This window comes from Betta splendens, chromosome 14, assembly GCF_900634795.4.
Source record: "Betta splendens chromosome 14, fBetSpl5.4, whole genome shotgun sequence".
NCBI lineage: Eukaryota > Metazoa > Chordata > Actinopteri > Anabantiformes > Osphronemidae > Betta > Betta splendens.
Genome location: NC_040894.2, coordinates 12763018 through 12778793, shown reverse-complemented (window position 1 = coordinate 12778793; position 15776 = coordinate 12763018). Strand labels below are relative to the sequence as shown.

Here is a 15776-nt window from a genome sequence, read left to right as displayed (position 1 = left end):
TAATTACAGCTCATTTGAAAGTAGGGAGAGAGCAGCTTGGCGCTGAGCAGTTCAAGAAGCCAGAGGCATTTCTGTATGTCAAGGCCGTAGCAGTTGACAGTTTTGTGTACTTTTTTTTTTTTATAAACACAAATACCAGTTAAACACCCCACAACAACATTTACTAAGAATACATACACAATAAGAATACATACACAATAAACAAAGGCTATTTAAAACATATTACAGTTAGTATTACAGTTAGTATTACAGTTAGGGAATAACATTTGTAAAGTCTATAGAGACTTTAAGTGGCGGCTCAATCTGAACCTGTTAAACCCAAACACGCTACTATCACTTGTCAAAGTCACTGTAAAAAAGCCAGCGGAGAAGGAATAGTCTGGTACCTTAAGGAAAAGCGGGCACTGGTTCTGAGCCTGCGGACAGGCTGACCAGAACCAGTCAGGTAGTGGGCCAGCTTTAGCTGTGGAGACAAAATAACCAAGGGACAATGGCTGCTGCAGGAGGTTGGGAACCTCTTCATGGGATTCCATGCGATCCGTACTTTGGCCCTGCCACAAGTTGGAAAATCATAGTTAGCTCGGCTTTTGTGTCACGTGACATGTCCTGAAAACCAGTCAACACAGTGTGAATGTCTCACCTTACTGCCGTCACCTCCGTGGTGGTAATGGGAGCCAGGGGAGTGAACTGGTGAGGCGTTGGGTGAAATGTTGATGATGTCTGGATCAACCAACTCGTTCTCCTGGTCCAGCAGGTCAAAGATCCCAATAGCATCCGAGCCATCTGTAGAGAGCAGGAGAATAATTCAGCAATTTTGAAGTTATAATCTGTTAAGACAAGTTACCGGATTAACCTGTGTGTGACAAGCATTAAAAGGTTCAAATGCTCTATGTCTATAGTGAAGTTATTAGTGATTATGGAATGTTAGTGATCATAACTCATATGCCTGCTAACAAATTTGCACAACAGAAATATGAAGGCACTTGAGAGTGCATACCAAGCATGAGAGTACACACTACAGCAACCCAGATTCTTAGACTAGAAATGTAAACAGGAAGGATTTGGAAACAAACAATAGAGATTAGAGGGAAACCTCTGTAATTGGAGCATTTTCCCTCAGGATCAGCGAGTTTGTTCAAAGTCCAGTAAATAAAAAGACGAGTGGGTTTAAGGAATCCCAGGGAATGAGAGCGGACAGATGTAGGAGAGCTACTGACCAGTGGTGGCATTGAGGATATCGATGTTGGTGTCGATGTTTGTGTAATTGGAGCTAGCCACTTGTACAAAGGCAGAGGTGGGGAAAACCAGGATGTGGGTGCAGGAGGTGTCCTGCGGGGTGCTCAGCTGGGAGGTCTGCATGTTGAGGGTGGTGCTTCGACCAAACACTGAGCCTGTCGACACAGAGTCTGATGGGAGAGAGAGAGAGTGATGGGTCAATAAACGGTGCAGCTACAGAATTAAACTAAATGGAAATCATTACCCCAAAATCTTTTCACTAGTGTCTGATCAAATTCTTCACGTTTGAGCGGAGGGCTAAAAATGTAAGGACATAATAAATTGTGTAATATTCCAGCGTCATTTAAAAATAGGAAAAAGGAAAAAAAATTGTTGGCATAATTTCAACTAATTTAAAGCCTATTTGATTTTTATGACAGTATTTTATGACAAGTTCTACAAGTGACAAAGCAGCAACAGTTTTAACAGGATCAGGCATTTCTGTACATCTGAGACTGACACAGCCTTTGTAATCTTCTCCATCTTAAGGAGGTTTTCAGGAAGGAGATGTCCTTAGCCAAACACTGCTCAACACAATCCTGGTATGATGCACTGACAATCCCCCCACTCGTTTCCCAAGATAAACCCATCGATCTGGCTCTCCATCACAGCGCATGGAGATCAATGGGCATTGGAGAGGTAGTGCTTTATGAAGGAAAAGGTAAATGATTCTGCCTGCCATCAATCTGCTCTGGACAAGGAAGGGACACGCACTGTAATATGCGTCCATCAATCACACTAGGGCGCACACAGAGACACACACACCAGGTATAGACAAGAACACACACATCAGCTCTGCCTTATTTGGAAGAGTAATGCTGCCAAAATGTGAACTGTATGTTAAAGAAGGATATTAAGTGTTTTATAATCTTCAACATGTGCATATTGTACCTGGCATAATGATAAAGGATCCCTGGGGTTCCATGGCAACTAGGCACACGCTGAGGATGCTGGGAGTATCTGAGGCCGAGATGCCACACATTCGGCACATTTCCTTCAGACGTCGACTCAGTGACTGTAGGTTTCTCCTGCTCAGCAGAATACTCCAGTCTATTACACAGAGATAAATACAACTGAGCAGCAATTCACAAGTGAATATGAAATGATCCTAATATGGAAAACATCTTTAAAGTATTTTAGAATGTCAGTGATCCATACCTTTTAACTCGCCATGTCCTATCCTGCCCAGTCGGCCAATCACCACCCTCCAGGGGACTGATGTTGTCTGCACCAGGCCTAGGCACCAATCCCACAGCTTCTGCAGACCGAGCCGCCGGACTGAGCCTTTTTTCCTCCGTGCCCTGCACAAAGTGCACAGGTGCACGGGTCAAGAATCATTCGTTCATCATTGACTGCTGGTAGCCACAAAACAGAATGTACCACCAGTGCATGCTCTTCTAAACTGTAAACCACCTCTCAGGACCAATACACAGATCCTGTTCAACTGGCAGCTGGCAAGTACTTTCACAGCTAGCATGACACAATCGGCACAGAAATCACAGTTTGGAATTCAAGCTGATTAAGTTGGTGACAGCTGCTTAACACATTTTGTATCTGTAAGGTCACATACACTGTGCAGCTGTAACAGGCAAAATTAACAAGAGCACTGAGTCACTCAGACATTCATGTATGTCATAGTTATCTAGACTAAAAGATGACAAATTTAATGTCTGGAAAAGCTTTGTTTTAGCATAAAAACCAAGAGCTGGTAAATGTTAGTCCCAGTACTAAGTGGTCCTACCTGTTAGGAACATCAATGTTGATTATGCAGGTCTCAAGGAGTTCCCCATACAGGTCAGTGCATGTAGCCAGAAGCCACCGTTGATCATGTGACAGACAGTACCCCACGAACAGCACGTTGTATTTTTGTGATGCTTCACCAAATGTCTCCCCTAGCTCTGTCTGCTTGTCTTTCACTGGTGCCAGGATGAATGGAGGTGTATACAAACGCAAACACTCTGGCCTCTGCAGGTTAATGAGGTAAAAGATACAGAAATTACAATACATGCCCTTCTAAAGTAAAAAAGGAAGTGCAATGTTCCAAATATACTTGTTTTGTGTGTATGCTGTTTGGCACAAAATCCTCTTTCAGTGCTAAAAATTGCTGAGCTCAAATTTAACCCTCGCAAACACAACTATGCCGCGTGCCACTGACCATTCAGATCAGTTCTGTAGAAAAGCAAGTCAGTGAGTGTTTAAGGAAAAAGGTAGAAGTGGCTGAAGCCAGACAACTGAGTTGGGTTCTGATCTGAAGTGCCCCTTTGTCTAAACCTGGACATGAGATCCCATTATGGAGGTCTCCGAAGGTTAGCCAAGCACATAATGGAAGGAAAACTCTGGACTAGCAGGAGGTTACAAGTTCCCTTGGACCTATTCCAGCAAGAACAACTATGAGAATAGTTAGCACTAAAATCTTTATATCTCCCTGCCTTTTTCCTTTCAGTGGCAGACTGAACACAGCCAGGCTGGGCCATATCAGGTCAGACTCTTGTCAGACTAAAGAGCTGAAAGTACTATTGCTGCTGCCAGGCCCACAATGTCAACTTTGTTTGCTTGCCTATCAATCAAAGTACAATGAGTGTCAGCAGGGTGCTGCTACTGAACTCCTACTGCATGCTGGCTCAACTAGTGTTTCTACCCTTACAGTCTATGGATATTACGCCTGTATAACTAGGGGACGGGTTCTATATGTTGCCCTTTTGTTCAACTTACCTCTGGGCTTTTCAGTGCAGTATCTATGGCCAAGCCGGGCCCAAATCCCGTTAACGACTTGACATTGGTGGAGGTGGGTAGTAGCCGTCTACACTGAGCGAAGACAGAGAAGGCTAGAGACTTGAGGTGCTGGGCATAGATGTGACGGTCTTCACCTCGTACTGGTTGAAGCAAATACTGGCATGGCACGATCTGTAATAGAGAAGACAAGTTGCTAGATAAAGCAAACATTACCTCTCCGCACTCTCCCCAACAAAGCTTCCACATCTATCAACGTTTAGTGTACTAATCGGTACTAAATAAGTACCAGCCATTATACTTGTATTGATGACGTACATATGGTTATGAACCTGTGTACCTACCTGTACAGAAACCGAATTGCGGATCTGGGGGGGCAGAAAATGGAGCATCTCAAGGTAGCAGCGTAGCAAACCCAGCGTCCACACGCTGGAGTGGGCCGGCACTGGGCCTGCGGCACCGTCAGAGTCCTCATAGCTAAAGGGGTCCACGATGTAAACAACGATGGCGGGTGGATATGTTATGGCGTGGGACTCCCCGTCTGTGGGTACGCCCACCTTGTCTCTTTCCAAAGTGCTGGAGAAAGCACAGCAACATTATACACCTATCTAATAGAGACCTACATAATCTAATAGAAAAATTATAACAACTACAGGTTTTATGCACAGAAATATGTCCATTTTTGAGTACTCTATATGTAGGTTTAGTTTTCCTGCAGTACCTCTCAGGTGGCTCAGTGGCTCCCTGGGCCTGGCTGCTGCAGTTCTCCCCTGAGGTGCCAGTATTCTGGGTACCAACTTGCTGTCCCAGCTGTCCACTCTGGGGGCCACTGCTCTGGCCCTGGCTACCCATGCTCCCAAAGGGTGGGAAAGAGCTGGGCTTGGCAGGCGGCATGCCGCTACCAGGCTGCCCTGAGGATGTCACCAAGCTGCTAGATGAAATAGAGCCATTTGTAGACCCAATGTTGCTGTTGTTGCTGTTGCTGCTGGTACTGCTGCTGCTGCTGCTGTTGTTGTTGTTGTTGTTTGGAACAGAGGAGCCTGAAGCATTCACTGAGCTTTGCTGGTTGACTGATGAAGAACTAGACGGTTGCGTAGAAAATGCCTGGCTGGTTGAGGAAGGGGGACTGGGCTGTATGAGGAGAGAACTGTCCAATGGCTGCGATGCGAGGTATGGAGCTAAAGTGAGAAAGAAATATTTCATCATTGGACTTTTTATTGATGACATGAAAACTTGCTGGGAGAGTATAAAAAGATACTCGGTTCCACTTGACCTCCTCCTACAATGATCACTCTCACATTTCAAAGCTCTGCTCTCTCTCTCAAGCATTCAAGGCTCCCTAGTTAGCCTTTTTATTACACCAAGTGGCAATAAATGTGGAAAATCGGCAACAAAGACCTGACTGAACTGAACCACTTTGGTAACTGAAAGGGGATTAAAATGCAGGCTGTAAATGGCACATACCAAGGTTGTGGCGGCACACTTGTGCATAGAGTTTGAGCTTATTAAAGGCGTCGCTGTGGCCACTGGAAGCCTTGAGAAACCAGTCACTGACAGGCTGATCCACAGGGTTCTTGGCTCCGTTGCCACCAACGAGGACAATCCCATCAGGGTAGCCTTTGGAAATAGGCCGATGCTGGCCCAGTCGACATGACTTGAAACGAAACACCAAAAAAGAGGGTGATGATAATTGATTGGTTACAAGACGAAGGGGCATTTTTCAGTTGTGTTGTTCGCCTTTTTCTGATACCTAATCATACAGATAAAGCTGTGAGAATGTGTGTCTATAAAAAGGTGCAAATTAAAGTCTAATACAGAATACAAATAATTCAAGGCTGTAATTATTACTTGCCATACATGAGAATATAAAAGCAAAGCTCCACTTGTAAGAAGACCATCCAACCAAGGGTTTACACTACTGTTTAGTGTCTCTACCTCATAGACAGCTGTGAGGTCTCTGAAGAAGGTCTTGGCGCCACTGAGCAGGGCCTCATTGTCAGGGCAAACCACCAGGTATCCAACGTCCCGCTGGGACCCAAAGGGTTCAAGCAACAGCTTCTCCCAGTACGGCAGACCAAAAGGAGACAGTACCACAAACTCGTACTCATAACCAACCAGGAAGGTGGGGATGGGCAAAGGCTCTGGGGACTCGTCTGTGCCTGCAGAGGCAAGATGGGAGGAGACGCAAAAGGGGACAGAAATGAAGGAAGGTAGAGAGAAACAAGAAGGCGGTGGTCTTAACAGGTGAGGTGTGAGCTCCCCTGCCACTGCAACAATCTGACAGCTGATCCCAACAGAGCTGACATCTGGACAACAAACTGCCTGAGGATCTGACAAAATCTTTTCTGTTTCTGCTACTTCAAGACTCACGCACATGACAAGAGGTACCACACACAAAATCAACCAGTGTTATCACAGCTATATCTTAGATTCCAATAATATGTTTAAGCTGAATACCCCAGCTTGTCACCAAACTTACCATAAGAACCACGTCCAGCCATCTTGTGAAACTGCTGCCAGGTAAGAGGACCCTGAACACCCCACGATCGCACCGTCCTCTTCTTTTGGATTGCGTCCTGGAGTATCGGCTGGAGCGACATCAGCACTCGCAACACATCCTGAGAGCACAGGGCACTCACATCCACCGCTTCAGAGTGGGCAAGAAAAGGGGAAAATAAAGTTTATATCAAATATAGTTGAATAAAAAATTGCTGCTATTTTCTAAAGTTAACAGAGCCTAGAAACCGCCAAGAGCCTAAAATCATAAAGTTTAAATGTGTGTCAGAAAACTCTCACCATTTTGTTTGCCCCAGTGGTGGAGGCAGGTGCTCTTGACCAGCACCTCATCCACCTTGCCACCCGACATGTTGTCCATGAACTGCCTGCCGTGCTCCAGGGCCATGTAGCAGTCACTGTGGTAGTCCCTCTCCTCCACCCTCACACACGGCGATACAGAGGCCCCGCTTGACCCCAGTGTCACTACGTCATGATCCAGGATTGAAATGGGTGAGAACGGGTTGGTACACTGATCCTGCAGGAGTAGAATCAGTTCATCTGGGACACGGTCACCCCTCCCAACTCCAGTCCTCTCCAGTGAGGAGAGCCGTAGTTCCTCAAAGCGCTTTTCTGCCTCTTTGCTCGTGTCTGACCCACGACCGATGATGTCCAGCTCGTCCTCGAGGAAGAGACCCGAGCTGTTACCGTAGCGCCGGTTGACCACAGCACTGAAGCCACAGCTGCAGGCTTCCTGTGCCTCGACAACAGGGTCGCTGAGGTACACGCCCACGTCGGCTCCTTTTATGTTCATGTTACACACGCATATGCAGCAGCTGTCGAAGTTGCAGTCCTTGAAGAGGTTCATGACTGATTCAGAGAGAATGAGGGTGACATAGAGGCTGTGAGCTTCGGGAATGGAAGGTACTGTGGCTGGCTCCACTGAGTTGAGCGGTCGGCACGTGGAAGGGGTGGACGCTGGTGAGTACAGTTCAGAGTTCTCATACTTAAGTGAGCCCTGAACGCTGGAAGGACCTCGAGGGGTGCGCGGTGTGCGTGGCGTACGTGGGGTTGGGGCAGAGAAGCGTGGCGTCGCAGGCGATGGCAGGATGCCAGCGCCACTGTTACTGGGTGGAGCACTGTTTGACATGAAGGGCGTGTGGGTCTGAGGGGTGTAGGTCTGGCTGTAGTCCTGGTCCATGGTACTGCCCACACTGGGGATGTTACTGGGAGCAGAAAAATGCGCGGACAAGAATTAGAGAAGGCATCAAATCTAATAGAGGTTTAGAGTTTGTGAATAGTTTTTCAAAATGTTTAAAATGGAAATGCTACTCATTTCCTCTCAGCCAAGTAATAAAGTAGAACAAATCTCAGACTTGATTAGATGTATAGTACAGTACATCTCATGGTGGCATACAAACACAACAGATGCCACAGTAGAATCCACAGAATTTTGCTTTAAAGCCAGCAACAGAAAACAACAATGATCAGTACTTTGCTTCAGATCATAATAATATGCAGTTATGCAACTGTTCCTCTAAATTTCTAAAACCATTTAAGTAATAAGGCAGTAGACCACAACAACATTTACAACAAAAGGAATGCAGAGTGGGCTCAGACAGCACACATGTTTACACATGAGAGGAGAAGAATGTTGGACGAAGAGAGAATGAAAAAACTGGCAGCGAAAAGAAGCAGTGGGAGAAAAACAGACATTCAATAAACACTTCAACAAGCGTCCCTCTGAGGTGAGGTTTATTTTTGGGCTGGCAAGCAACTGTGAGGAAGCAGCGAAAGTGTGTGAGAGAGACAGAGAGAGAGAGAGAGGGAAAGGTGAGCACATTATGTCCCTCGATGTATATGGGGGAACTCCTGGTACAGAGCCATTAAAAGGCAGTCCTAACACTGTGAACACTGGCTCCTGCAGCCAGGGCAGGTTGAAGATGAACCGAGCCAGAGAAAGAACAGCACTAGCACTTAATAGAAACCTAAGGCTAAGCTTAAGTACAGTAAGATTAGATACAGATCAATGAACGTGTTCTCAGTTCAATTCAACTATAATAAATAAAAGTCCAAACTAAGGTAATACAGGTCCTTAATCATATCAAAATCAAATTTTTCGTTTTAAACTAAAATTCCCCTTTGGGGAAAGTAGCAGAGGCATATCTGTATATAGTCATTGTAAACTGTGACATGTACAGTACACAAGAGGCTTCATGCCATTGAGCAGGGAGGTGGCAGGGAGCCACTGTGGTGGCCCATCTCACCACTCCAGTGATATCTAACCAAAAAAGCATTTTACAGTCATTTCCCTGCTCCGCCCGAAGCAGTCATGCATGGGAAATTGAGCAGCCTGCTAAAAGGCTGTCCAGGGAGAGACCAGAGGGGTGGTGTGGACAGAGAAAGAGCAGAGTATGACTATATGCTTCCTCGCATACAAAACACAGAGCAGCTACCACAGGCCATGTCTTCTGCAGATCTAAATTAGAATGTCTCAGCCACCTCCTGCCCAGAACATCACGATAAGTCATAATCATGAACTAGTTCCACAGAGATAAAAGATAAGAAAGATAAAATCAGGAGGAAATGCAGCCATGCTGAGAGGAAATCTATCCACAGAATGAAATCCATTTAATTGGCATACCTATCTTTGTTAAGGAAGGTCATGACAGGTACAGGGTTGAGCATCTCCCGGCCCATGGTCCAGCTTGGCCGATAGCTGCAATCCTCTGGTATTTTGATGGGTGGGAGACACTGACTTGGTAACGTTTTCAGAGGAGCAAACATGGAGCAGCCTACAAACACCTGGCAGAGCTCTGGCTTGTACACAAACGAGTAGTCCTACAGAAACACAAAACAAGACATAGCAAGCTTAGTCTTCAGTTTTGCACTTTCGTCATCTCATTTTAATAAATTAACTACACACATTCCATTTCCTTTTCAGTCTGGCCCCACCTTAATCTCAGATGGCTTGGGGCTGCAGAAGCTCTCCTCCACCTCGATCTTGAAGTGGCCTCCCAGAGATGAGGTGCCATCCAGCATGGTCATGTTTGCAGGGGCGTCCATGCTGCCGTATTCTTTGCTGTACATGTTCATGGGGGAGTAGCCCATTATGTGCTGTTCCAACGAGGGAGGTGTGGGAAACATCTGGTGAAGGTCTGCTGAACCTGATTATGATATAACAAAGATTTTAAAAATAGTGAGTGATACAAAAAATGATGAAAAAGAAAGATGTCAAAGGTGAAAAAAGGCGACACCAACACTGCAGTCTCTGTATGTGACTCAAGATATTAAAATGTGATACATTCTATTATTTTTTTTTTGTTCTATTTTTTCTATAATTTTTTTATTTATATAGTAGCAATGGTGTCATTTTTAGTTGTTTGCGACAACAGCATCTGTCAAGAGACTTGCTGAATAAAGTTTCTTGTTCTGCTACCAAATATGACAAGCGGCTGTTTTTAACAGCTGCCATGTGAATAAAACAGATGAATACTTATTAGGATTGCACACGAGCATCTCACCTAATACTGATGACATGTTTACACACAGCATGTAACAGTTACCTGTGCATTATCTAAGATTTCATTTAGTGTATTATACAGTCCCACTAACAACACTAGTGTGAATATGAAGAGCTTTTGAGCGAGAAGCAGCTGAGCCACAAGAGCGTATTGGCAAGTATAAATATAAAACTGTATCTATCAGGATGTTAAAATGACTAATGCGTGATAAAGAGTATTATTGTAATTAACCGGCACTGCTGACAATCCAGGAAAAACATGCATTTCTGAGCTACACACAATAAGTTGATTTTAACTCATGGACTTAAGAGGTGATTAAGTTACATCACTGCAGTGGATTTGGAAAGCGTGAACTGACACACTCACAGACTCAGGACTTATTACATCAAGATGTGGAAACAAGCAATGCTTGTGTAGTAAAAGCCTTAATTTAAATAAGTTAATGGAGCATTTGATGTTGTTTCTCATTGGTGGAATTATGAGAAGTAGGAAGAATGCTACATTTAAAACAAGTGGCTTATGGCAAAGTCTCCATGAACTCATATGTGTGATGAATATAAGAATTAACACTTAAGAAGAGTGTTTAGGGAAAAAAGAGAGGCATCAATAGAAACAGACGATAGATAGATATACATACAGGACATCGGGTCTAAGGTAGATGGCTTTGGTTCCTTGCTGCCAAATTTTTCATCCGTTCCATTCACCGGCCGCCTGGAACCAGGCTGTGGATTAAAGAGAAATTAAATCTGTTAAGCAAGTGGCCAGCTAGATGCCAGTAGAAACACACACACTGTGCCATACCCCACCCACCCAACCATATATATGCAATTTCAGCGTGAGAAAAGGTGTTTACTGACCGTCAGATCATCTTCGTCTGAGTTGAAAAGGTTGTCCAGGTCTTTGATGGACACTGCCAGATCTGTCACATGGATCAGGCTGGTGGAGGCCATGCGGTTGTGAGCGGCTGCCCTCTGAGCATCTGTGCACACAGAGAACACACATCTCTCAAGTCAGGACATCAGGGTAGACGGGGGCACTGGAGTCAATGAAAGGCAACTCGCAGCTATGTTTATGCTAATGCTTGACACTGATTGGCCTCAATTTTCTCTATTTAATCAAGACAAGGAAAAAACATTTGTGGCATGACAAATGTCTTATATGAAATTTAAATAACACAAAATGAGTATAATCAGTATTGTTTTTAGCATATTAATAGGCTTTCCATTTACATAAAGGAAAAACAAAGTTAAAAATGTAACTGACAGTGAATCACTACGCTGCTTCCTTAGACCTGAACAACCTGAGATGCTGTGTGTAAACTCTGATTCACTATTAAAGTACTGTAGCATGATCTACTGTGTTAGGAAATCAACAGGTCCCTTACCATCTGATGGACCTATTCCTCCATCTTCACCCTGTGATTAAAAAAAGACAAAAAAAGGCAGTTGTCATCATACCCACATGACTTGCTTTGTCCAGTCAGAATAAATCAGATTATAAAAGACAAAATAGAGAGTTTGCATCTGCTGTGGCAATGGGGTTTCTGGTGGGAATAAATGATTCAAATCGAGATGAGGAACAGCCTCTTGATTGATTCCCACTGATACAATAATTTTAGGTTTCCATGCGAGCGTGAACACGTCTGCTCACATCACTAGCAGGGTGTACAATGTCTACCGAGCAGTTGAAGCCAGAGCGCAAGAATGTTGTGTCCCAGACACTGATTTCATTACTTCCAGAGTAAAGAATAGATTCAATCCAAATAATACGGCACAAATCCACATTCTGCATCAAGACCACAACCTACAGATGGCAATGATGCATGCATGGTGTGGAGATCAAATGACAGTCTGAACTCCACATGTCACATGTTGCAATGAGAAATAAATAAAGAACATGTCCAGCTCTACTCCTATTTATCAAAAGTAGAATAATAAACAATGTCTATGCTCTACATTTATATTCAGCATAATCCTGACAGGAAGGCAAGTATCTAGGAGCTACAAAGAATGAAAAGATTCTGACAGTATCATTAATGCCATGGAAGGAAAAGGCATTCATGTGTCTGTGAGCATACAAGCACACAGAGGAGACAGATTCACAGCAAAAAGCAGGCAAACAGTGCCCCGTTGCATAGACTACTCTTCAGGGACCAAGAGCTGTCTTCACCCTTACAATGTGACACACACTGGGGGGAAAGCAGCAGGGTCATCACCATACGGGAAGGAGGGAATATCTGAACATGAATAATAAGATTAATGGTTTACTGTGACAGGATTCCAGACTCCCAGAATTGCTACAACTTAAATCTCCAAACATGCAGAGCAGGACACGTACACATACACAATCATGGAATTTCCCATTTCTGTGCTATAAGCAAATCACAGCAAAAAGGTGGCGTGTCTGGGACGGAATTAGCTATTCTAGACACAGGGCTGAAGAAAACTAAGCAGCAAAGAGGGAGAGGGCAGATCAAATGGGAAGAACCTAACTCGAAAGGAAATCGGACAAGCTAACCACTTGCTGTTCCTTTGGGCTCGACTAACAATAGGGAGTCAGGGATTGCTTCCTGTTCAGTTACATCTGGACAGTGAAAGCGGATATATGCGGAAAGTGGTTGCACTGTTATTTTTAGTACAGTCTTGCTGGGAATGCTGATGGCCTATTTTTTACCTCACCTTCTCCCTGATCATGAAACCCTTCTGGCCAGTTTTCTCTCTGGGCAACTTGTGACGAAGGTATGGAATAAGTGGTTACACCCTCTACAGCCTATCAGAAAGCACTAACACCAATAACATCTTTCAATCTGTCATTGCCTTTTTTGTTTTAAATCCACTGGGGTGTGGTCGAAAACCAGCATGAAAGCCTGGCCTGGGAAAGGCACTGCATGGCTGGTTTATAGGCAGAACAGAGTGCATTATGACGGTGACAGAGCACTACATGAAAAGAATAATTAAATCTGAAGCAGTGCATAGTAGAGGAAGTAGTGACTCTTGGGATGAGTCTTGCATACAAACGATAGAGAGAACCTTTTACATTAACAGAAAAGCTGAATTTCAAACACATGGATTTTATATCTATTGTGAACTGTATGACCTGGACAGCAGACACTAAAGCTCCTTACACATATGCACTGGAATCCATGTCAGTGCATTAAATAGATGAGGATGTGTGAATGGGAACCCCTGATACCCCTCCCCCCCCAACATGGAGCGGACCTTCATCTCCAGTCCATTTGATGACGTAGCACTTGATTGGCTTGTCTTACCTTATGCTTCTTGCCGGGTTCACGCTCTCCGCCTGTTTTATCCTTCTTGTTGGAGAACGTGAACTTGACGTCTCCTTCCTCAAAGGCATAGGGGTCCGCCTCCGGCTCAAGGTCTCCGTCAGTTATAGCAGCAGAGAGGTACTGGTTTGTCCTGGCCCGATACATCTGAACACGTTCGTCAGATACCTTCAGAGGCCATTTAGACGTGGACATCACCCTGAGAGAAAGTTAGGGCAATTAGCAGACAATCTATGACACTTATATATGGACCTGACACCTGATAGTATAGTATATAGCCTCACCCTACCTAATATAATACTTCATGTCAGTAGTGGAAGCGTATTTTTGTGAAGTAACAAAAATGGCAGCGAATGCAAGCAATCATGACAGCTGTCATACAACAGACATGATGCATCCGCTCAGTCAGACTCACCACTCTGGCAGGTTTATGAAATGTGGTGACTGCAGAGCTGGCTGCTCATACTCTTAAGAGAAACATGTTTTGTCACCTGTTGACTGGGGCCTACTCGTTCCTCATATGTAAAAGAACAGCTAAAGAAAAAGAAGGAAAAACATAGTGGCTGCTGAGCAGCACAGTGGCGACCGACCCAACCTGTGTTACTTCTCTCTTTCACCGCCTTCAACAAGTCTCTGCGCTTCTGTCCTCTTGTCACGCCTGTCCAGTTCTGATCAGAGGTGATGGTGTGCATTGGCCTGACCCAAAGATTATCCACCCTTCAGGGCTGGAGGATTACAGCTCACTAGAATAGCCCGTCCAAGTGGTGGACCCTTGGGATTGCATAACCTTACCAATAATTCCCACTAGGGAAAGCCTACAGGCTGCCTGTCTGCCTTTACACTGGTCAAACATGCTCAGCCTCCTCTTGGTGCAGTCTCTTTCCAGCACCTGCCAAACTGAAATACATAGCATCTGCTTATCTTTATATACACCTAACATACCTCCTCCTCTGTCTCATCGAGGTGTTTATGGGAGTCAATGCATAGCGCTTGCCTGGCACATTTGTGATGTCAAGAGGGCACATACCAAGAGATTAACATTTCACATGTAGCTAACTGATGACCATTCTGAACGCGAAGAATGAGTTAGTGAGCATAAAGTCTGTGACTCTGACCTGACAGAATGAGAAAGAGGGTTTTTGAGGTTTTTGAAATTGCCTCACTAAAGTGGCCTAAGAGACGCAGCAAACGTAGTGACATGCCTGTACAGTTTGCCTAACAGAAAGGTTATGGTCTCTCACTCTGTTATTGAGACGATGCTGTCCTGTGACGCAGATGCCTCGTCCCTCAGCTTGTCCCCCGGCAGGAGAGGTGTGGGCAGCTCGGCTTCTTTCCTGCTGGGTAAGTTGAATAACCTCCAGGGAGTGTGGAAGCTGTCCTCCTCCATGTTGACAGCTGCACCCACATACACAGTGGGTTCAGGGGGCTCCGAGTAGGCTGAGGATCCAGGACGTGGGTGGGGGTGATGGGAGTTGAACTGTTGATTCAGACCGTCTGTCCCACCCGGCTCCTCGCCACCACCCTTTACCCCAACCAGGCAGGGTTCTGGGGGTGGAAGGTAGAAGTGTTGGCTGTTGGGAGTTGAAGGGTTTTTGTTGCCCTCCCCTGACTCTTCGCTGCGCTCGCAGGGGTGAGGGCTAAGTGGTGGTGGTTGGGGGGAGCTAGCCTGTTCAGATGGCCCAGCGCTGACTGTCCCACTGTGAAGCTGGGGGGCTTTTTGGATGGCAGACACTTCTGTAGCGCGAATGCTGGAGAATCTGCTTCCATCCTGGCTCCTCATGGCCAACCTTTGGCCTGCCGCTGCCTCGGTCTCTAGTGAGGCTTCGTCACTCGTTAGGCTACGATGATGGAAGGGGGTCTGTGGTCTTTTTTGCTGCTTGTCAACTTTCTCCGGCTTCTCTCCTCCAGCTTTGTGCTTAGTAGGAGGTAGGGAAGGCTGGCCCGACGACTGAGCCTGGCTTGTGGCGCTGCCTGTTCGCTGCTTCACTGATTTGTATCTGTTGGGGCGATAACAGGAAAATGGGCTAAAACTACTAGGCACAACTGACAGCAGGTAAAAATGCAGGAGAGACATGGAAAGTCTATCAAAGCATTAATACATACATTTTTCATTTTGATGATGACTAAATATCTGGATGTTTCCGAGTTTCTACTGCAAACTCGATTAACTGCTCTCCAACGCAACATGGCCGTGGCACAAATCTCTAATCAATTAGCAATTAAATCTTTCTTCAGACAACAATTAAGATACATAAATAAACTAACAAATATTTTCATATTTATACTTCTGTAATTATTCATTTGACAGTGAACATCTTATCACATTAATTCTCTTTCACAATGCCATATAAATGTAAAAATGTGAATTAAAAAAGGAACTATAGGAGTTTAAAGGCGCTGCTGACAACCTGCTCGCTAACCACCGGACCTCCTGACAGCCGACCGGCTGTTCAAAGCTTGTATCCTAT

The 15776-nt window shown here is 45.0% G+C and overlaps 1 protein-coding gene across 1 annotated transcript in view; it reads right to left on the bottom strand.

The window, feature by feature from the left end:
• Positions 1 to 15776, bottom strand: part of med13a (mediator complex subunit 13a) — a 52480-nt gene that overhangs the window by 1659 nt on the left and 35045 nt on the right. The window contains exons 9-28 of the mRNA XM_029173307.3: positions 14550 to 15305; positions 13291 to 13507; positions 11407 to 11437; positions 10880 to 11001; positions 10660 to 10744; positions 9454 to 9665; positions 9143 to 9339; positions 6802 to 7724; positions 6485 to 6652; positions 5941 to 6164; positions 5470 to 5659; positions 4727 to 5183; positions 4350 to 4581; positions 3988 to 4179; positions 3017 to 3240; positions 2434 to 2576; positions 2167 to 2325; positions 1218 to 1406; positions 641 to 783; positions 387 to 551 (exon numbers count right to left, since the gene is read on the bottom strand). Coding sequence (XP_029029140.1) covers positions 387 to 551; positions 641 to 783; positions 1218 to 1406; positions 2167 to 2325; positions 2434 to 2576; positions 3017 to 3240; positions 3988 to 4179; positions 4350 to 4581; positions 4727 to 5183; positions 5470 to 5659; positions 5941 to 6164; positions 6485 to 6652; positions 6802 to 7724; positions 9143 to 9339; positions 9454 to 9665; positions 10660 to 10744; positions 10880 to 11001; positions 11407 to 11437; positions 13291 to 13507; positions 14550 to 15305 — 5029 coding nt within the window. The remainder of the gene's footprint in view (positions 1 to 386; positions 552 to 640; positions 784 to 1217; positions 1407 to 2166; positions 2326 to 2433; positions 2577 to 3016; positions 3241 to 3987; positions 4180 to 4349; positions 4582 to 4726; positions 5184 to 5469; positions 5660 to 5940; positions 6165 to 6484; positions 6653 to 6801; positions 7725 to 9142; positions 9340 to 9453; positions 9666 to 10659; positions 10745 to 10879; positions 11002 to 11406; positions 11438 to 13290; positions 13508 to 14549; positions 15306 to 15776) is intronic.